The sequence below is a fragment of the Embiotoca jacksoni genome, unplaced genomic scaffold (assembly GCF_022577435.1).
Source record: "Embiotoca jacksoni isolate LCO1_2020_lvr unplaced genomic scaffold, fEmbJac1.0.p SCAF_11, whole genome shotgun sequence".
In the NCBI taxonomy this organism is placed as follows: Eukaryota; Metazoa; Chordata; class Actinopteri; family Embiotocidae; genus Embiotoca; species Embiotoca jacksoni.
Window position 1 is genome coordinate 17,228,581 of NW_027185241.1, and position 23,868 is coordinate 17,252,448.

Sequence of the window (23,868 nt, forward strand, 5' to 3'; positions counted from 1 at the left end):
TATATCTTCAAGCCATTGCTTAAAGATGCAATGTATAGAAACTTTCATATATTCATTAAGTTTTATTACAATTGTTTGGATGTGTACGTGGGCCCAAACCTCCAGTCCATTGGAATAGGTGGTCATGATGAGTTTCATAGCTTCTTAAACAGCCTGCTAGAGGTCACAGGTGAAACTGGACTTTAAGGAAAGATGGATTTAGAGAACTCCAAACAACTTTTGGCAAATTAAATGTCACTGATATGTTAAAGAGAATTAGTATTAATCAAACAAAACTATTCAAAGCAGTTCATAATGCAAGATCTTTAAGGTTCCTCAGCCCTGCAAGCAAAACCTTGACTTGGACCGACCTAACTCCTGGCTCTTGGCTTCGTAGCCTTCAAGTCAAGCTCATACTGTGTAGTTTTTTAAAAGTATCAGCCTTACAGTCTCAATTTCCTGTTGGTTAAAGACTTGCATTAGCACCTTTTTAAACCTTTTCATTTCTTTTATAGCTTTCCATTGTGACTGATGTGGTTTGCTTGTTATTACTGTAATGTCAAACCCATTTACTTTGGCTTTGTTCTGTTTTATATCTTGTGAAACAGTCTGGAACACTTTATATTTACCTGCCTCATAAATACTGTTGACTCAGCATGAGTCATTAAGTCTGACTTTCAAAACCATTTTGAAAAAATGCATCATGAAAGCTGCATTAGATGAATGAGAGGAAAGCGGGGTTAGGTTGGCTATCACTATATATCACTTTCATCAAGTGCTTTAACTGATAAACAAGCTGTACAAGAGGGCCGTATTGTGTCGCCCCTCCACTCTCCCTCGTATGAATAGACTGCGCTCCCTCTCCCACACAGCTTTGAATAGAGGAGCACTGTGGCCACACACATCTCTGCCAGGTCGTATCTCAGTGCCAAACATTTGAGCCCTCTCCCTGTTGAAGGCCTGCAGGCTTTTGTCTCGGTGTCTGATCTGCGACTGCGGTTGAGAGCGGCTCAATGGGGAAGGGCCTCCTATCTTGTTAGGCTCAGGTCGCTCTCAATAGAGGTCGTTTCTCCCGGAGCAGAGGGCATTTACATTCAACCAGGGAACACAGGGAAAGAGGCAACATCCAACCTGTCCTAGAGATTTTTATTTGGAGATAGGATTTGTGTGTTGGAGGGTGGATGGCTGAGATTAAAGGTCCCCCCTTCTATCTTATCTTTGTAACCCCCCAGGCTGAATCCATCATGGCTTTGTGTGGAGTTACATCATTCTCAAGTTTTCCCAGGAAGGTGCAAGAGTTTTAAGGGTTTCAGTTTTCAGTTTAAGTTTTAAGTGTCAGCACTTTGACAAAATTGTCAAACCTGACCACTTATTTAGTCTCAAAGTGAAACCAGACCATATTTTTGTTAAGCAGAGAAAAATGACTGTTGATGAAGAAGAATATTTAATCTACTTCCACACCGAGGTTCTTCTGTGCTTTACTGCTGCATGTGACGTGAACTTGTATATTCCTTGCGATGTTAGTTCAATTTGAAGCATTGGAAATGGTGTTGGGTAAAATGGAAATGTATTTTACACCTAAACAGGCTGAAGATGAGTCAAATTAGTCAAGACCATACAGTTCATACAGAGGTTCCTTAAGTATCTGTAGCGGCGGAGCCTAATTGGAAACCACTTTTGCAAATACAGCAGCATATAAAGACAGACAAAACTACACATGAAATATGCAAATGGACAAAATGAAATGAAAATAACCGGCTTAAAAACAATTAAAGGAGTCATTTATTGCAGAATACAACTGTTTCATAACTTTGCGATATAGTGTAAACTCCATATTTGATCTCTGCACTCTGAAGACAATCAACCAACAGGCATAAACTTGACCTCATTTCACACTTTGAATGACAACTCCCTCAAAGAAATTTTAAATAAATACAGAAATAAATAAGTTTGGGAAATACATAGGAGGGAAAATGTGAAGTGAATTTCAAAAATGTATAAATAAAATAAAAACTTCAATGGGGAAGTAAATGAATAGCACAATTAATACAAAGGTGAATAAATATAGAAGCAGAATTAAAACCAAATGATCAATTTGCCACATTTTATCAATTGATTAATGCCTATATTTATTTTTACTATTATTTTTGGTGCATTTAATGGCATATTCATTTTTATCATCGAGTCATTTTTTTTTTTTTTTTTTTTTTTTTTTTTTTTTGGCAGGTCTTCCATGATCTTTATTTGTATCCCAGACTTCTAAGTTATACATTTGAGGTCTGCAGGATAATCTAAATGAACCTTGATGACCTCATCAAGGGTTCATGTCTCACTGTTTAAGCATACTCCAGCAGACACGGACAACTGTGTGACCTCTGAATGTCAGACTGGCCAAGACGACTGCTTTTGTCAGTGCAGCATCTGACATTTGTTTCACTCCGTTTCACGTTTGTAATATGTCACTAAATGGTGTCGGAAATTCCATTTGATTCACTTCATGCTTCTCACACAGAAAGTGTACAAAAATTGTACGGCATATCCTGGGAGAATAGAGTGAGAAAGGTTTCAGATCAGTGTTATGATTGAGATAAGAGCCCTCTCCTTCAGTGGCAGTAAGGAATTTCTAGATGAGGGTAAATTTGAGCTGTAATGAAGGGAGTGGCTTTACTGTCAGCCCCTTACGAGCTTGCTGTTGGACGATAGGCGTTCTGCGTGGTTGTGGCTGAGGGAAATTAAAAGGTTGAGGGAACACAATGTTTAAGTTTAAAAATCCTTGCGCTGAAAAATTGCAGCGAAGCCCCTCTTTGATCTCACAAGGAAGAACAGTGAGGCATTTTATCAGTTTGTGCTTTCATCTTTGTTGTTTGGCCATCTGGGGAACTAATTAGCCGTTTCCTCTGTGCGCCGAGCGTTTTGGGGTGGGCATGGCAGCAGTCCGAGGTTAAGGGTTGGCACTGCCCAGTGGATAGATTACAAGTTTAGGGTTTTACCGTGGCTTCTGGAACATGGCGCTGTGGGCATCACATGTGTTGGCACTGGGTGCGGGCACTTCAGATGTGGTCGGAACCATGTGGAAGCTTTCTAGGGTTTGTCCTGCCCAGCCCAGTTTCAGGCTCCTGAAGGAAAGAGAGAGCTAGCATTACAGCAGTCGAACATTCGGAAACCTGTATTCAGACAAACAAATAGGGATGGTCTGTGTGTATTTGTGAGGTTTGGGGCTTTGGATGTGTTGGTAAGTATGTTCGTCACCATACTTTGGTTTTGAACAGCTTAAACCAAAGAAAATGTTCTATTTTTGATATCTGAATCTTCTGTTCACATGTTGGTGTTTGCCTCATTTAGATTTGCACTTCGCACTTACAAGCCAACTAGGAACTGTTAACAAAATTAACAAGGAGTCAGAAGTATATATAAGTGAAAGGTGAGGTTCGAAATTGTTGCAAATTTTCTAAAGGAAAGAACGCACCAGTGTTTGAACCCCACTGCTTCAAAGTTTCTTGGTAGAGACTGTTTTTACTTGTCAGCAGTAAGATAAAAGCTCTCCCAGCCCCATCTTGGATCACCATTCTTGCAGTGTATTTACCCTGGCTCGTGTTGAGAGAACGTCCTTCTTCATGCTTCAGAAGGTCGACCGACGGACACGTTGCCTGAAAGACAAATAGACCTTGGTGTTGAAGAGATTATTTACAGCGCTGTCACAAAGCCAATATTCAAGTCGAAAGTCAGAGATCTCAAAGCTGGCGTCAACGGTTCCCGCGCTTTCCAAATCAAACTCAATAAACTGTGCGCTGCAGATCTGCTTTGCCATTAAACCCCTTCATCCACCCACCTCTCCCTTTTTCTTCCTCTGTCACCAACACCCAGCTCTCACCCAACCAGCCGTATGTTCGATCATAAAGTCACATTACGACGCAGGCTTTTCCCCCTCTGGACGGCCAGGCTGCCGGCTCCTTTGCTGATGTTAAATGGTCATTTTGTATCAAACTCTATGGCTGGTATCTGTCATGTGACACTGGCAGCCTTTGAGCTACGTCGGTAATTGTCTTAATGAGGCGTGGGACGCTTTCATTCCTGCTTCTTTCATGTGCTGTGTCACATTATGCAGCATGTATACCATTTTTTATTTCTGTCTTAAATGTTTTCTTCTTCTGTCCTTTTTCTATCTTGAAGTAAACTGATTGATGTTTGCACACCCATTTCTGAACTATTTGCATTTTTTTTAAGGATTATATTATTATGATTCCTTACTTATAGCAGCACAAATGTAAAGCAAAATACATCCCAGCATAATATAAAATATGCAGTGTTTTTACCAGACCGGGCATCCAATTATACTGTGGGTCACAACGTTGGGTGTGTTTGACGAGGACTGTACCAAAAGAAGTGTAAGCCAACGTGAAGAAAGTGTGTTTCAGATAATTACTGCCTCCTGTTTGTCTGTTTCGGTGGGTGTATCTGTTTTTTTTTTTCTTCATTTCCAAATGTAAGTAGATATTGCTCTTGCAGGAACACTCCGCAGGGAAAGTTTGTACGCAGTAAATGTTACTGGGAGTGTATCTCAGCTAATGAAAGAGCTGTGTGAGGAATGAATCTCATTTTATAGCCTCGTATTAAGCTCAGTTTGCCTGCATGTATTTTAAGACTCTCTTCTCTCTTCTATTCCTCACGGTCAGCTGCAGCAGACAGCTGAGCAGCGGTGCATCGTGGGCCAGCTTCTGGTTCTGAACACACACACACAGAGTCTGATGGGAACAGCTGGCTCTCTGAAAAATAGAAAATCTTTTTTGATAAATGGGGAAGGTTGTAATTCAGAGCTGCTTCTGTCTATTTGAGGTCCGTTAAGTACAGACTGCATCGAGCCTCAGCTGACGGCAGACAGATTGTATTTCAGTGTCTCAAATAACTGATGCACTTTTTCCTGTTAGATTTAGTACTGTCAACTAAATGACTCAGATTGTTGGTGTAAATTAACATTTACATGCTATTAACTTATGTAATGACAAACGGTAATTCGTGCTAGCTTGTAGATGGTATGAAAACATAAAAGTCATTTCTTTAAGATGCCCCGCCAAAAGGGAAATGGCGTATTTTTGCTTGTTTCCTTCCCCTCATTACCCCGAAGAAACACTGAGATTGAATATATAATCAACAGCCGTCTGCTTTTGTATTCAAATACTGCCAGCCTATTAGGATTTGGAAGTGTGTCTGTGGTCAGCTCTGATGGTTTGACGTCAGGATCGCAAAACTTTAGTCCATATGCCTTCTATCTCGCAGCGTGTCGCGTGATCAAGCACATTTTCTTCACAACCTCGGAACGGATTTAACACGACTAGATACACAGAAAGTGCCCGTGGCTTGGAAAGGCTGTAAATGGTGGCGGCCGAGGGCCAAGCATCCATGGACGGGATCCAAAACAGAGACGTTTACGGCCCGCCTTCACTTCTGTCTCACTAGTCATCGACAGTAGCTGGCATGTTCGGGCTGAGGTTTCACCGGGTCGCTGCTTTTTTATGGGCGGAGAAAGGACTGAAAACGCCCATCAGATCATGCCTCACTTGTGGAGAATAGTGGAGAATGCTGTTCCAGTTTTAAATATGGTCTCGATACGTGTTCTTGTTAATTTTAGGGAGCCAAAATTACCTCCGTTCCCCTCCACTGTACTGTAGCTGAAGTGCCTCAATCCCCCACTGCCACTGATTTCTGATGTCACTTTAAGGTGCGTTAACTCTCGTCAGGGCGATCATCGTCTCCGCCCCTGTCGGAGGTCAGACTCCTCGGCGTTACAATCTCGACACTACACGTGTGCAAGTTTTCAGTGTTCCCGTTCAGAGGTCAGAAGTCAGCAAGATGAAAGCCAAAGTATAAAGGTCAGAGTGAAGCAGGTTCTGAGTCTGGGCCTTGTTGTGTGTTTTTGAGCGTATGTGTTGGTAAAAGCGGACTTCACACCAGAATGTGAGCTGACAGCAGCCGCTCTGAACACAGAGAGGAAGCCCCTCTGAGAGCAAACACCCCGACAGAGCAGAGGACGTGTTTGACATGCCACCTCCATCATCACTCAGGAATGGTTGAACAGAAAGGATTGCATAATATTTTCCTAAATTGTCTTTTGTTCGAGAGTGCAACACTGTTGACTGAGTAATACAGCTTTACATGCTGGAAATTAGATCTTTTTCATCCAAAATACATAATTTTACCTTTTTAAAAAAAGAAATTGCTAATGAATTGTGGTTGAATCTATTTAATTTAATTTCTCAGTTTCAAATGTAATCCAGGTGTCTGTACAGTGTCAACAGGAGCTCCCACTAGCCAGAGCAGCAAGATATTCTTTGTTACAGACAGTTTTATCAAAATCTAACAAACTGTAGTTTGAAATATGAGACCCCTCTGTTCAGTCAGTTTAAGTAAATTCCACAGTGCTGTGCTACATCGACCTGTCACTCATGGGGAGTCAGAGGCCTAGAGCTCATTAGTTATGCGGTTAATCCTGGTTTGGAACATATTGGAAATATGTGAGATGTTCACGCCACTGTCGGGTTCACACTGACAGCAGGAGACATTTACAGATGAACAAACACTTGCTGACCTCCCCTGAATGCAGCATTATTTGACTCATGATGCTTTTTTGGAGTATTTTAGTGTCGCGAGTTCATCCGCAATCGCCCCTGAGGAGAGCAGCACAGTTAGTAGGCACACAGAAAGGGACGTAGTTGTTAATTGGGATGTGTTTGACTGGCAGCAGTGGTGGTGTGGCTGCTATCAGGGCAGAGAACCGTGTGCTGATCGGTGCAGAGCTGGGTGAGCAGTACAAACTGTAAACGCAGCTGTACATTTATATTATGGATTGTGGTCCAAACTTTTTCTGGTTCTCTCCCACTATGTCTTCATTCCTTTTAAAGTTGTTGCCGCCATTGTTTGTGTTCCCTGTTTCTTTTTGGCCACTTAGCTGAAGTTGCGTCTGTGCACAGAATTGTGAAACCTGCATAAAACGTATACAGTACATGCACCAGTATCCTGCTTTTCCCAGCAGCTCGCAAATAGGATAAAAACTTGGATTAGGGCTCCTCCAGGAACACGGCACCTCATACTCATGTCTGTGGCCACAGACACAAAATCAACTCTAAACAGACATTGGCTGGTCAAAGTACGGCTCCCTTGAAGAGCACCTATTGAGAATCATCTGTGGTTGATGTAACAAACAAGAAATTTAGTAGTCAATGGTTTTTGCCCACTTAACATCGTTGTATGTGTCATTATGGTGGTGGATAATGGAGGTTGACGGTGCTTTGTGTGTGTGCTTGTAGGGGATGGCCTTCTCCCTGGAGGAGCGGCTCCAGCTGGGGATCCACGGCCTGCTGCCTCCCTGCTTCATCAGCCAGGACGTCCAGCTGCTCCGAGTGCTCAAGAACTACGACATGAAGAGAGACGAGCTGGACAGGTGAGGATCACAGACGAACTCGGACAGAAAGCACATCACGGTGCGGCTACAATGACTCGGTATCCAATCTTCTATCAGCTTCAAAGCAGCAGCTTGTGCAGAGTATAATTTCATCTGATCCTCCAGGAGATTCCCCAGCCTCTGTGCATGCAGAGAGATCTTACATCTGGAAGTCTTCAAAACACAGGAGGCAGATTAGCGATCAGCTCTCTGAGATCTCCATCCATCTCCTAACACCATAGATCTTACTTAACAAATCTGCACACTGTTCTCTTCTTTCCCTGCCATCCCTCCATCTCCTCCCTCTTCTTCTTATTTTTATAAACTCCACAGCACCCAAATGAAAACGCTGTTAGCATTATGCAATGAACGAGCCACATGCTAACACTTCAGTATTGGCTCTTTGATCAGCTGAAGTCATCGTCTGGTTTGCTGTTTTAAATCATCTGCAGTGTGCTTAATATCATCTGTTTGTGAAACTGCCTCTTATTCCAGTCGCCCTCTGTCAGTCAACCGTTCCATCCGCTGTCACTCCTCACGTCAAGGATGAGGGAGTTTGTACTGAGACAGAATTTAGGGTCAACAGGAAGTAAGCTCCTTAACAGTCGCCTTATTTTCCGCCATAGCAACACAGCAGCATCAGCATCTAAAAACAGTCAGTAGGAGCTTGTCATTGCCGTTCTCATGCCCTCACTGTCACTTACACTCTGTCTGCGGGGCTCCAGTGGAGCTTTTGTGCTTTGCTCCCGTGGATTAACGACTGTTATTCTCCTGCCATTGCTGAAGCCTGCTGTGTTTGCACACAGTCTGCTTCTCAACTCTCAGTCCTTCTTTGGTATTTACTGCTAGACGCTGTCTATTATTTTTTACAAGCATAACTCCAAACTGTCTCTACTTCCCACTCTATTTTAATCGACTATCTCGACTCCCCCTTTTTTTTTTATTTCAGTGAGAACTGATGGCAAAGAGAGCAGCACTGCGAGCGCACAATCTGAGATAATGGAGGGACTGAAGCGCTGACTGCGACTTTGCCGTCAGCAGAGGAAATGGATGTTCAAAGGCTTTGCCAACTAAAATCCTGCCGTGTATAACATGGTACAGCCGAAGGGAAACCTCACATCCAATGAGCTTATTAGAAAGCAAGTTTTAAATGAGCCTGACAGAGCAGAGCTGGTTGATCATGCTGCGATAGATTAATATGGAGATAGATGACATCCTGGCTGCTTCACCAGATCGACTTTAAAGGAAGCTCTGCGCTCAGTAAGTCAGCAGGGATACGGCTTTATAAAGCAGTGTGTACTGTAAGTACTCCTGTTTCCTGGGTGTGAGATGTGTCACCATCTTTTAAGGTTAAGAGTCGAGAAAGAAATCTTCCATAATGTTTGCCAGCATGAAATCAAACATATGGAGATTTAATGATAGTTTTGTTTGATGACTGATGATGAGGAGCGAAGGCGTCACAATTTAGAAGAAAAATGTGAGATGTTTATTTTGCTGCATGGAAGCCGGCTGTCAACACAATTCAAACTTTGATTCAGTAACATCTTTCTTTACGTCTTCATTCTTAAAGGGGCGCTCCACTTATTTCACACAGGAAGATTATTTTACTTGCCACAACATGGTTTTGCTGCCTGTGACGGCATGTTGTACAAATATCTGTGGCGAGAACGTATCTCTCACTTCAAGCACCACTTTATTAATGTAAGACAATGAGAGGCTGTTTTCTGTCGCTGTTTAAAAAATGACTATAAAGATCATTGACTCAGGTTCAGTTTCACACAAGTTTCCAATCTGCTCTTTTCTTCTTTTTTTTTAACCTTTTTGTTTAAAAAATTTCCCCTCGGGGATTAATAAAGTATATACCTACCTACCTACCTACCTTAAGGGTGCAGGAAGAGGCTTCCATGGTGAAAATAACCTGCAGCCATAAAAATATACAGAATCACACATTCTCTTTGATTGTAAATTTACCTTTAATGTCTATAGATATTCAGTTTCTTCATAGACATTTCAGGAATTTCCTGTTCTTTTAGGAGTAGATTAGAATCAACTATTTATTACTGATTAATGATGCGTTCATGAGCAAGTGGGAAAGTTCTGTTCGTTGCTCGGTTCTACATCTGTCAAACTGGAAATATCCCACTGGGAGAACGGGTTGTTTCTCTGAGAAGTAGGCTTGACGTTAATTGACATGGCAGCGTGAGTGAAGCGAAGAATCCACTCTCGCCCGAATTCGCCGACTTGGTTAGCCCAGCCTACCTAGTTAGCAAGTGTGTTGAATGTTAAAAATGTTAGTACATCAAAACATGTAGAAATATCCTTGTTTGTTTATATGGATGATGAGGTTGTTTCTTACTTTAGTTAACTGTTAACTATTTATAAACAATCTCAACAAAGAAAAAGGACGTTCACAAATGGAAACCCAATACCCAGCTGCCTGAACACGTAATTACATCAGCAGCTGATATCACTTACTCTTAGCGATGCAAGCTACTGATACAGGCTGACATTACTGCGCTCTGATTGGACAACAAAACCACAGAGTAGAAAACAAACAAAGTAAAAAAAAAAAATTAAAATAAAAAAAACATTGAGCTGAGCTTGAGTTTTTTGGAGCCTTTCTCCATGACCACTGAGAAAAACACCATCTGTTGAGTTCAACACATGGGTTGGTTTCAACCAACCCTGGAAAAAATGATAGTAAGTTGAGAAAAATAGAAGTATGGACAGTATGGAACAACAACAACAACATATTTGAGACTTGAGCAAAGAATGGATTTGAGGCAAAATTTATTTTCACTTCGCTATGCAGAAAACCTTCCTGTGATGTATTCCATGTGGCAGAAGCTAATTTGGGTCACCAGTATGAAAACAGTTCTTTTCTGGAGCAACTGTTACTGCTGTGTATTGTGCAACTGCTGTGGCCTAACCTATAGCAGAGAGGCCGCGCATGCTTTTCATCCCCTCAACAAGAGGCACCTTGTGCTCCTGGCTCTATGGAAACTTCTCTGATTAGGAGTAGGGCCCTTCCTGGCATGCTCTGCTTAATTTGGGTCATATGCAAACTTTCAGTTCCATGCAATCCACAATCAGAACAAAGATCTCTTGCAGGCTGTCTGATTTTTATCCTGTGTATTTTCTCAGTCATTTGGAACATAAGAAAGAATGTCTTTAAAAAATAATTACTCCAATGCTTTTTCTCTCACTGGGTTTACAGTATTGTTTCTATATAATAAAGTATCCATAAGGACCTGCTCTCATGTTAAAGTCTTTACCTCTCTGATCTCCCTGGTACATTTCACCCCCAAACACAAAGGATTTAACATCTGACTTTAATAATCTGCTCTTTAGTTCAGCAGGTATCGGGATGGTTCAGATTAACATTGCTGTAATTTCCTGCCTGCTCCTCCCTGTCACTCCCAGATATGTTTTCCTGATGGGGCTCCAGGACCGCAACGAGAAGCTCTTCTATCGGGTGCTCCTGTCAGACATCGAGAGGTTTATGCCCACCATTTACACGCCCACCGTAGGCCTGGCCTGCCAGCAGTACGGCCTCGTATTTAGAAGACCGAGGTAAGTCACACTCAGGGTTTTCTCCCTCCTGAACCATGAAACAGTTCATTCCCAAGCAAATAAATCCAGTTAACCTTAAGATTAATCTCAGTTTATTTCCCCAGTGCTGTGAACAGACCCAAAAGGTTAACAGTTGCTCCTGTTCTCCCCCCCCCCCCTTCGTTTCCATTCATTCAATCTTCCATCATTCAGTTATGAAGTGTATTTCATTGGTTTTGTTTCCGAATCTTGGTATCAGCTAATATTTCTCTCGAATGTTGGCTGTGTGGCATCAATCTTCCGATACCTCAGGCCACCTTTTTTTCACACAGAGTCCTCTGGAAAAAAAAAAAAAAAGCCTGGTACAGGTGTCAGCCAATAAAATACCATTGAGGGCAGTGGTTGATTACAAACACGTTTTTATGCTTAGACGAGGTGGGACAGGTGCTATATTGATTGACAGACTTAAACGTTCTTTAGAGAGACAGAAATGACAGTGGAGGCAGATTTTAAATCTGAGTGGACCAATGATGAGATTGCAACCATCCTCACATTAACTCGTGAAACAAATAAACATGCTAAATTTCCTCTTCTTCAGTAATGATCTTTTGGCAGTGGCATTGGAGAATGAGCACTACCTATTATTAATCTCTGTAAGTAAATTTGGTACCACTTGGAAACATTGGTAGCTGTAAACAGACATTAACTGGCATTTTCTTTTGCAAAAATGCTTTTTTAAACGGTTTTACTATGGCTAGGTAGTGGATTTGTCTGTAGGAAATACAGGTTGACAGGCAACAAATTGGCTTGTTAGATTGTTCTGCTTTGATTTCACATGCAGGTATTTTATTAACTCTTTGAGCTGTTGTTTCACCCGAGGCTCCATTAAACTGGTATATCTAAAAACCATGATGGTTTCAAGCTTGTAAGCTGCAAAGTGTCAAATGATCGGATGTACTACAACAGAACCAGAAGCTCAGGGACTCTTAAAGCAAGTGTATGTTACTGTATGTTGGAATTGGGTGCTGTAAAATCTGAACCAAACCTAGAGGTTGCGGTAGCCCTTTCAGATGAAATTTGGTTAGACAGCTCAGCTCGGAGGAAACCGCTGTAAGCTGTTGAAATCAGTTCAGGGTTCACCTTGAGTGGATCTGGCTCTGCTCTGAGCACACAGATGTTCACTGGTTTCCTCTCCTCCCCTTCTGTAAACACACTTTCACCCTGTCTGACACACGCACACAAATACACACGCATGTACACACGCACACACGCACCCCTGCTGGTATGTTTTTCCCTCTCATAGGTTCATCAGGTCCAACTCTCACTATCTGACAGCAGAACTCCCTGAGCAGTCACTAATAGATATTGAGTTGATGGTGCCTTCGTTCTCGGGGCTTCATTCAGGGCCACGCTCTGTTTTACTTGGATCCGTGTTGGGTCTGTTTCCCTCTTATAGGACTGATAGGAGACAGACCACCCTGATCAACTGTCCTCTGGGGGCTTTTAAGCTCACTTTTGGCTGTTACAATTACAATCACTCACTAAGTTAAATATGATAACACTGGCTAATTTGAAACAATTAGCATTAAACTCATACTAAAGTGTGAACTAGTTTTAGAAGGAAGGTTCCAGTTTGATATAGATGCCAGGTAGCTATAGAGGTGTGCTGCAGAAGTGCCAGATTTATGTCTCATTCAGTGATGGCTTCATTTACACAACCTCCTTTGATGCTTTTGATTAGCTGTAAAACTGCAGTTTTTCAGTTTTGTCCAAGCAGTTTTATTATGAACGCCTACCTTGGGTACTTTTTAAGATGCTTGGAAATCCAAATTCTCCCTGGCACATAACTCGTATTGTTACCCAACAGCTTCTTGTTTCCCCGTCCCTGCAGAACTGTGGAAAATATTCCTAGCATGCTTCCCTTCTCACACTGAGCTGGCTGGAGGATTCATTTATACATTCCCTCCATCTCACAGCACAGTGGGCCAGGACCTGCTGCCAAAGCCTCCTGGGTTGGGAGTTGGGCCTCTAGAAAATGTGCATTAGGGGTCAGTTAGCAGAATACACCGGGGACAAAGCTGACCATCAACCAGATTTGGGCTTCCAGCCAGGTCGTTTCTCTGTGCTGAGCATGCCTGAGAAAAAGACCAATGACATGCATGAATTTGCATTTACTGCTTTCAAAATTGTCTCCGTTTTTAGTCCTGCTAATGCAGTGGCCAATGTTACCTTTTTTTACCCTCTGGCCCACTTGATCAGTAGTTCAGAGTTCCTTGCAAAAATTGAAAAATTATGACATCATCCAAGTGACTGGCCAATCAACTTGCCCTGCAAAAACAATCAATCTACCAGCTGTTTGCTAGCTAGCAATGGATGCACTGACTATGTGTTGTGGTATGTCTTGAATGAACTCTGCAGAAACTCTGGTTCTTTCTCTTATTTTGCTTGAAACATTTGTAACTCTGTCCTTTGTGTCATTTTCAGACACCCCAGGCAAATTCAAGTCTGACTACATCTTTCCATTGACTTAAGTTGACTGTATGCACTTTGCATCACCTTTACATTTTGCTTTACACTACGTCTGAATACACATGGTTGTAATTTTAGGTGTTGTGTAAGCCCTTGAAGGATCAGCTAATGTCTCTTATTTCTATCTGCAGTGTAATATACTGCTCTCTTTCTATTTTTACTTATTACTCACGAGCGTCTCGTTGGAAATCCTCCTAATGGATTTCTGATACCACCTCGTATGAGTATGTGCGTGCATGCGTGTCCTCCAGCCAGACCACCGTAGCAGCAGATTAGGTCTCTAATCACTGGCTCTCAGGTATAAAGACTTTCTGTGTGGAAGCAGCAGCCTCTCCTTGTCTTGCCTGACTTCACCAGCTAATCTGCCTCATGGAGACTAAACACTCCGACACCGGGCTCTGTACCAGAGACCAAAGGTCAAGCGCCATTAAGTGTCAAAACACGGCTGATTTACTGATGTTCAGATGGGGCAGAGGCAGGAAAGAGAGCTGGAGAAAGGAACACATTCACATCATCAGAAGATTAGTGGACATGTGAAGTTTTGTTGGTTTGTAAACTCATGAGCGGACACAGTGTTTAGCAGAGAAAGTTGGTCTGTCTTCATCACAGTTTGTTTGTTTTCACCGTAAATGTGGGTTGTGTACTTTGTTTGACAGCTGAAAGTACTCGCTTGTGATAAATGATCATGTTTTGTCGCAGAAAAATGATCCCAAATATATTTAGTTCAGTCATTTCCAGTGTGTCTGTGGTGCACTGGAGTGTCTAAATAAACTGCTAATAGGCCCTTTCAAAGTAAGAGTCCGCTTGTTCAAGGGGCTCTCTAGGTAAGTGACACGAACCAATCCATCTTGCTGATGGATGATCACTGGTGGCCCATTAGAGGATTCGTGGTTGAGCGTGAAGGGTCTGCCGCTCTGTGCTGCTGCAGCTGTCTGTCAGGAGCTGGAAAGTAAGACACGGGAATACTAAACTCCTGAGAGATGGTTTAGGGTGAAGACCAGATTCTTCTTTCCACTTCTACTGTGTGAAAGCCATGAGTCTGACTGCCTGTGTAACTGGAGATCAAGTGTGTCTTCATACTGTACATTATAGTCTTGCCCATCAAATCACAAGCTTAACTTTTACTATGCGATTAGTCCAAAAGGTGAGTAGTGAGTCGTTTTTATGAGGATAACAGTCAGCAGCGTCACATGTTGAATTTTAACTGTCATCTTGTGTTTTCCAAGCCCCAAAACCTTGTGAATAATTACTTAAACTGTAAGGATTCATGTGTATCTTGTATTTCCGTCAACAGGACAGTGTATGTAGGAAAAGTAAAGCACTGTGTGTTCATGGTAATGATAGTTATGGTACTTGGACAATGCTGTATGTAGCAGAGGATTTGACTACACTGACGGTACTTGTTGGTGTTGATCTATGAATTAATTGATGTATTTTCATGAGATTTAGTTCAATAAGAACAGAAAGACTAAGATTCTTCAGTTAAGATTGCAGACTAAATGCTCATGTTTACTATGATTATGTCAGAAGTATAATTAAAAATCTTTGTTTTGTATGTTAGCATGCTAACATTTAGACACATAACATAAGACACATCCTCTTTTAAACACGCTTATAATTGACAATGATGTGAATGTCTTTAGTTTTGTTAGTATATGGTCATAAACCAAAGTATTCACCACTTTGAAATTTTGTCCTGATGATTGCATTAATATCAATTCACCTTCTGGTGAACATGAATGTCTGCATCAAATTTCACTAAAGTCCATCCAATAGTTGTTTAGTTATTTCAATAAAAAAACCAGAAAAGGGTAAACTTATGGTGGCACTGGAGGAAAAGTCAGGGGATCACCCTAGTGTGTTGGATCCTCTGGAAACCATGAAAATACTGTACATACAACATTTTCAATCCAATCCATCATGGAGATGTTGAGCTACTTAATAAAGTAAGGGGTAGAAAACATGATCTGGCTGAGGAAAAGCGTATCTATCTCCTCAGATTCCTCTAGCAATGACAATTTCCCTTCTACATCCGCCATATTTTCTGCAGATCATTCAAATCATTGCTTGTTGAGTGGAGAGTTCAGCTGCTCAGGTCCAGGAAGGATTCCTGATTGCCTGCAGAACATTCATTCTTAAATCTGAGAAGAATGTACACGTTGACATCATGTGGCCTTAGATGACAACATCGTTTGAAAGGCTGTGTACAAATATGCTTAGTATTGAAAATATTTGACCTCGGAGCTGCAAAGTATTTGTGTGCATATGTAATGCTTTACTGATGAGACTCCTAATCCACCCAAATGGTTGAGCCCCACCTGGCCAACAATACAAGTACAGTATATGGACAGGTTACTGATTAATATCACTAAATTACCAGATGAGTGCAGGGTACACAGCAGACTGAAATATCTGTGTGAGCTTGATAGTTATGAAACCATACAGACATAAAGTGTTTTTTTTCCTGATTACTCTAAGGAAGAAGGTACTGAACCATCACTTGAGCACAGCCATGCTGAAGTCTTGATGGGCAGTTCTTTGATGAAACCAGAGGGTGAGCTGCAGGAGGCTCATAAAGGCCTAATGACAGGCATCAGCTGAAGGTGTCTCGGCCACCTCTGAAGGGACACGTGCTGGATGATGAAGCGTTCCAACCTTGCAGATTAGGGGCTTTCGAGCTGTAGGGGCTCTCACACTGCCCTGGCCCACACGCAGTCTCACAAATTCAAGTATGAGAGAAACGACCTCATTTGGACTGATGAGCGTCCATGGCGAGTAGAAAATACCATCTCCTTCTGGATGATTAATCCACACAGGATTATTGAACCGTGATGACCAGCGTATGATCGTGAATAAGAAACAACCACTCATCCCACACAACTCGAGTCCAGAGAGAATTAGTTTCCTGATTATGACTGATTGCATGACTGTTGCTGATGAATTTGTTGACCACATTTTTACTTTTTGGTCGACCATGAGAGCAGCGCAGAATAGACTCTGTTTGAATGGGAGGAGAGAAATGGTTTGGAGTTACACCGACCTCATGAAGAACGTGGCAAACATTTGGAAGTAATTCCACTCTGGACTTGTATAACAATATAAAGCTCATGTCCGAGGAGGTTTTTGAGCCAGTGAAAGAAAATAAATTTGAGGGCACAGCAGACTTAACTCCTGTTTTCAGCATCCCTCAGTAAAATAAATGAAGTATTATTTAATACCCAATTTAAATCCACAGCATTGCTACGATTCACTGTGTAAACATGGAAAGTAATCAAACTAAATATATGTTCTGAGAAACTGTCGACTTGACTGAGACTACCTGGCTGCATTGTCTGTGACCTGCATTTCTACTTCAAACTGCCATAACTTTCCATGACTGAGGGTGCAGCAGGCTGCCCGGTGGTTGGATTTAGCCGTTTAGGAGAGAATCCAGTTTGTTCCGTCGTGTCCCTAAGAAACAACCATGAAATAATTGCAAACACATTCATTTAGGTTTTTGCTCTGACTGTTGGCTGTCGGCCTAAAAGCCGACCTGGCAGCTCTTGTCCACGTCTCACCTCACCACGGACAGGTTTGGCTTCGCTCGCACTCTGTTGGTCTGGATCCAGCCAGGCTCTATGAACTCAGTGGTTGTCAGGTCCCAGCTTTGTCACATAATTTACTGTCAGTCAGGTGAAGATTTAAAATTTGGGCAACACCACGTAAACTCGAGGAATGCCAGACATGACACTGTAAAACAGAAGGGAAGCTATTTTTCTGAAGGAGCACGAAGCAAATTGACATCCTCATCATTTTGATGTCTGTTTATTTCAGAGTGCTGTGGCATTGCTTTACTGTCCAACTGCAATTGAAATAGAATCTGGTGTGGCAGATATGTTTGCTTTATAAGTCTTTTTTGTTTGTTTCATGATGGCGCCCGCTGCCTAAGCAGTAATTTGTCGTAATGCTGTTGGTTTAGAACAGCCTTTCAAATTGTTTCATTTCAAAGCAGTAATGTTGGTATTCTGTCACGGGCAGATGGTCACATCCTACTACACAACATCAGAGCCACTGGTTCTGAATAACGGCTATATTAGATTTGTGGCTAAAGTCTCCTCGTATCCTTCTTATAAACATTAACACAAAGTTTTGTAGCTACCCAGTTGGCTACAGGCCATTAAACTGCTTAAAAACTGATTTTTATTTGACTTGTTGGTAAACTATCTGTTTAGATACTGCTGTATTCTTACCTTCTTGGCATCACTGCAAACACGACACTGTCGGCCTACCTGTAACCTACAGTGCAGGTGTATGTACATAGTTTCTCTGCTATTATTGGAACCCTCCCCGCTGCTGTATGTGCACACAGGAGGAGAGAGACACTCACTCCTGCAGTAAACTCAGGCTTAACAAAACGTATTCAACTTGGAAAACCCTCAGCTTTGCCAACGCTGATGAGAAGCATGTCTTTAGCTATCATCTTCGAAATAATTGGGCAGCTCTTTTCTCTTTACGTCTAACATCCCTTACTTCGTCTGGAGACAAAATTAGCCATTGATTGTTGATCTGTGGATTCACCGTCTGCACGGTGACTCGCTCTCATATGACTTCATAGCTGTGGTAGACTTATGATATGCTTGCTTTACCTGGCACAGTTTGTACTGCACCTTTTTTGTACTTTTTTTACATTTAATCTCACAGCGCCACATATTTTACCGACACCTGGTCTTAACGCGTTCTTCAGCTTTTACCTGCATTAGCGCCACCTCCTGGCAGTAGTAAAGTGTCCCTACCGGGCACAGGTAAAACCCAGGGAAATGAGACAAGATGATGGTCTGATACAGTTTGATTTTTATATATATATATATATATATATATATATATACATATATTTATTTTATTTTATATATTATACATTTTTATATATTTTATTTAATATATAAAATTTTAATATTTTATTTAATTTCTATTTTAATGACTATAAGAACATTTTTATTTTTTTCCAGTATTCAATCTGACAGCTCGCAGTCCATCAAGTATGTAAAGTTGCACACCCCGAAGATGACACAAAATGAACTTGTCTAATATTTTCCATATCCTTTTTTTCTTTGAATAATGTGATTTCAGTGAGGCATTAGTGGGGGCTGCCGAATGACGCATTATTGCGAAACTCTCCATCCCCACTAAGGACTAAATTACAGAGCACTGTTTGGCTGCTGTCCCCACATCATCTCCTCTGGTTACATTTTGGGGCGCAGTAGAAATATTTCACCATCCCACATTGGAAAATACGACTTGCTGATCATCCCATTAAACTTATCTGATACTCTGTGTGAATCACACGCGGCTTGGTTTGCAGTTTTAGAGCCGACCCAGAGGTGTCTTCACAGTGTACAGCAGAAAATGCATTCAACATATGTCACGCAAGTTGCCAACAAGGTCAGATCTTCTTTAATAGCTTTAATGTGAATATCCCAGAGCATGAAGACAAGAGGGACAAGCTGGAGAAATAAATTTGATGACAGCGATTCAAAAGAGTTGTGCATATACCTGCTCTTCATAACTTTACGTATCTGAAATACCGGAACAGCCCAACCTGGGTACATACAGTCATCGCTAGTACAGAATGGATGTAGCTTTCATCTCCCTACCTTGAGAAAATGTGGTTGGACCATAAAAGTCAAGTGGAGTGGAGAAGTTGGCGAATTAAATACGATGCCTTATGGAATAGCCGTATATTGGCAACTTCCAGCATACTGTACTGTAGTTATGTGCTCTGTATGTTTTAACAATGTTATCTTTCCTCCACAAGTACTGCTGCAGGATCGCTATAAACTGACAAGGAGACAGCAAATTGAAACAAAGCTATATCATTTCTTTATTACACCTGTCATGCTCGAAATGTGTGTGTATTGCTTGGATGTCGTAACAAATGTTAGAGGGGGCTTTTTTCCAAAGCTAGTGTAGGAGGGATGCCAGTGCTTCAGCAGAGTCGTTTCACATCACCAAGCTGCACTGGCTTCATTCCTTGTGTGACATGTAACGACCAGATGGGTATGTGTGATGTAATACGGTGTATATACTGCATGTATGTGGGTAACTAGAGAGCCATTCATACAGTCACAGGTCAGATCTTGGGCATGTGTAGACAGATTTCTGGAAACAAGCCGGATAGCTGCATCAATATTATAATTTCCCTCATTAATATGGCATCCAATCGTCTCTGTAGGTACAGTACGTATTAAGGAAAGTAATGGTGCAATAGAAACTTTGGACAAACTGCTTCCAGATCCAAAATCAGGTATCCCCTTGCACAATATTTCTCAATCAAAAAAGAATATAGATGGAGTTGAAGGACATGGAGTATACAGGCAAGTGTCAAAAGTGGACAGATCCGTGTTACATATCAGGTCTGACATATAAACCATTGCCATCATAAGTGGAAAAGTACCTGGGTGTTGAATCAAGCCTCGTTCCCCTCTGGATTGAGTGGAAACTCCAAACCAGAATTTCCCAGAGTCCCAGTCCAACCCTATTGGCACTTTGTCATCGACTTTCTATTCTGGTATAAAAACTCCCATTATGGCCAAATGGAATGATGCAAATATTGTGAAACACCAACCCCATTAGATGCAAACATGCTGCCATAATATAACTTCAGGCCTGGCCGGATGAAGGTGTTTGGACTTGATTTGTGAAGTCGATCGGACTCGACAGTTTGCGGTCACTGAGCCCGACGGCCTGTTTGGTGCACAGTGATGCCTGTTTTTCCAGGTGTGGTAGAGTTTCAGTTACAGATGACACTTTATTTTCTCTGTTACCAAGAAATACAGTAAGAGTGTGGCAGCTAGACACTGAGCGACACCTCGCATTAAATTGACCAAAACAAATTTCATGGCTACTGATATAGTGGTAAATTACAGATAATAGGATGACATGTAACAAACCAACATAGAGTACAGGCTGAAATCACTTGTATGATCAGAATTATATAAAAATGAAACAAGTTATATTTATATCTTCTATGTACTTTACAAAGTGGACATCTTCTGTGTCTGTTCAGAGCTTGCATCAGCTGACTGTTACTGTGTTTGCACATTTCTATGCCAATCAATGCCTGTGTATGGATTGTTCTCCTGATATTATTTTAGATTATGAAAGTTAATAAAAATCAAACTCTTCAGAGAAAGCGCAAAATGTTTTACAGACTGGCAGACTCCTCCTAAAACAATGAGAGGAGGCCAAAATGTATAATTATATATTTATATATAAATTATATATTTATATATATATTTATCTCCGTTTTGGGATTTCTTAAGTGTGTGTGTGTATATATATATATATATATATATATATATATCAGCTTCTGTGTGTTTTTCACGTTTCATGTTTTTGTACCAAAGCAATATTCAGCTGTAGGCTAGGAAGAGATCAGCTTAGTTTGGCTAAAACTGAAATCAGGGGAAGCATTTAGTCTCCTGGCTCTCTGAGTTAACATAATCTGCCTCGCAGCACCTCTAACACTCATTTCAGTGTGTTCTGTTCATATGAAAACAAAAACAATGTAAAAAGGAGTGAGGCTAACTGCTAACTGCCTTTGTGCTAACCTAAGCACCTTCTTAGGCCTGCTCAATCGTATTACAGGTGTTACAGTCCGTTATCAACCTTCTGATCTGCCAAGCAAACAAGCATATTTCCTTTAAAATGTCAAACCTTTCCTTTAGTAAAGAAGGTTGAACTATGATGACCTGAACCTTCATCAACCCAATTTTCTTTTCTTTTCTTTTTTTTTTTCTGAATCTGACCAAAACTTAAACACAGTGGAGGCAGATTAGAAAACACTTGAATGGGAAGCTTTTAAATTTTAAAAAGCTATTGACTCAGTACAGATGAACAAAAGGCATGATGGTTCACAATCTTATTTAAAGAGCAGTGCAACCCGAGTCTCTAACTAGGTCAGCCTCATGTTGACATAAGACGCTCCTCACTGCCGATAAGAGCTAAGTCAACAGATCACTCATTAATCACCACTCTCATATCAGCACTTAGATAAGATCATTCTTCTGGAAGTATGAGATCTTGCAGCTTCGGAAAATAATATCTCGTAATGTCTCCACTTCTTTGTCAGTTTAACCCTCCTGTGTTTATGGATGTGTGAGAAAGCACTTGAAGCTAATTTCACTGTTTTGACAGCTCCATCAGCTCTCTGCTCAGCCTTGGCTGTGAACACTTGTTGTCCTGTCAGAGATTTGGCCCGAGGTTAGAAACCCAAAACTTGAAGAAATCCATCTGCACTCATGGGCTGTATTGGTTATTGAATCAGTCAAACGGCTTCCAAACTATAAACATTTTCCGCGCTTCTGACATGCAGTTATGAAGACGTGTGAGTTTTGAGTGGTATAGTACGAGATATTTCATAGTTTTAGTGATTGGACTTTGAATTCAAGCGGAGACGTTGAAGCCACTGTTTATTTGAATGTTTGTTAGCTTGATTAAAGCCTCCAAAATGCATCAGTTCTTGTGATCTAGTTGTTCAATGGGAAACCTCCGTGAGATTGTATGCACATGAGCAGCCCTCTATGAGCAGCCTCGGTCATTCCCCTGTTGCTTATATTGGAGAGTATTGCATATTATTAATATAAATACAGCCTTGAATTAGGCTCTTGGGAAATCAAACCATGTCATTTAAGCACCTTGTGCCAGCAGAAAACTTGTTCTCACATTTGCTGGTACTTCCAATCAGACGATCCACTGCTTCTGATTTTGAACAGAATTGTGGATTCTGAAAACACAATAGTTTAATTGGATTTTTTTTTTAAAACAGTTAAGCACTATCATTATCACTGCCATTAAGAATAAGAGCACAATTTTTGCAATACATAGACATAATGCATATTACGCATACAGTTCTGATTTGATAATGAAAATACAGCATATTTACTAAAAATGCATTTACTAAAAGATAAGTAATATAGGCAGGATATTTTACAGTTTATTGTCCACACTGACATCAGTGTACGGAAGTGGTAAGTTTCCCACTGATTTTAACAATTATGACTAAAAAAGAAACCCAAATACAACAAATTTGTATCTGCCCCAAGTATCTTTTTCTGTATTATGTTCTGTTAACAAACACTTTTCATACTGACACATATTGGTTTACTAAATTAGAAAAATGTCATTTTCTAAATATTAATTACTAATCCAACACGACTTCTATAGGAATTGTGGTAAGCACTCAAAATCACTCTGCATTGAGCCAAAAATGCACAATAGGCTTACTTGGCAGGGGAAGTCCAGAAGTGCTTATTTTTCAGTGTTTAGTGTATTAAAGCGACGCAGTAAGTCTCCTGCACAGTTTGTTCCATGCAAGTTGATGATGCCTGTTTGAAAGATGTATTTTTACATATAAAATAACAGTAAACTTCTATCTTGCTTGCTAAAACCTATTTGATCCCAGCCAATTTGTTGGTACTCCGTTATATGTATTGTAAATAAACATGACATGATCATGAACTTTTATGTAATATAAAACATTTGTTATATTGTCTGGGAAGGAAATTATGACATGAGATTGTTGATGTGTGTCTTAATGCTCTCTGTGAGTGCACTGGGTCTTAATGTCTATTTTCAGGACAAGTGATCATTAGGGAACTGGCATTTTGACCTTCTGGTTATTCAAAATTTTGTCATGGTAAAATTCTTGGTTTTGGAGGTGATGTAAACCAACTCTTCAGCACCTCTCTGACCTTTACAGGAATGGTGTCTGACCCCAGGTGGTCCTTTTTTGACTCTTTGATCTGTTTTCATGATGAGACTTGACCTTTCTTCTGGCACCCTGAACATTCACTTTGATTTAGAGCGCAGCGTTACATCAGTCAGAGCTGCAGCTCCAGTTACCTTGTTATAGAGTTGAAAAATGTCCCCCTCAGGGTAGTTGCATGTTAACAGGGCACACGTTCGTCTTGTAGAATAATCCATTACCATTCTTCAAAGAAGTTAGAAAATTGTCTATAATTATTTTAATTTGATATCATCAGTTATGATTGTAAAACTGTTAGCACTGTTGATGTTGTGTGTCTTGACTTCATCTGTCATCTGGTTTCAAGGATGAGGGAAGGATGGAGGGAAAGATTTAGAGGAAGATTGGTGCACCGTCAGCAGTAAACCTGACGTTGTACAAGACGATTATGGATTATGCATTATTGTATAGACCATTAAGGAATGGAGCCCAAAGGTAAAACTTTTTATTTATCAGTTGATCTATGTTTCGAACCTCACCAATGGTAATGAGCTTTGTGTAGTGAATGAGATCACAGATAGTTTCATCTGTAGGGTTGCTGGTCTTAGCCTTAGAGATCTATGGTAAAGAGTTCCAACATTCGGAGGGAGCT

General features: G+C 40.9%; 1 protein-coding gene across 1 annotated transcript in view; it reads left to right on the forward strand.

Annotated features, from left to right (window-relative positions):
* me1 (malic enzyme 1, NADP(+)-dependent, cytosolic) overlaps positions 1-23,868 on the forward strand; it is a 77,944-nt gene that overhangs the window by 20,314 nt on the left and 33,762 nt on the right. Inside the window, exons 2-3 of the mRNA XM_069143397.1 lie at positions 7,281-7,414; positions 10,838-10,987. Coding sequence (XP_068999498.1) covers positions 7,281-7,414; positions 10,838-10,987 — 284 coding nt within the window. The remainder of the gene's footprint in view (positions 1-7,280; positions 7,415-10,837; positions 10,988-23,868) is intronic.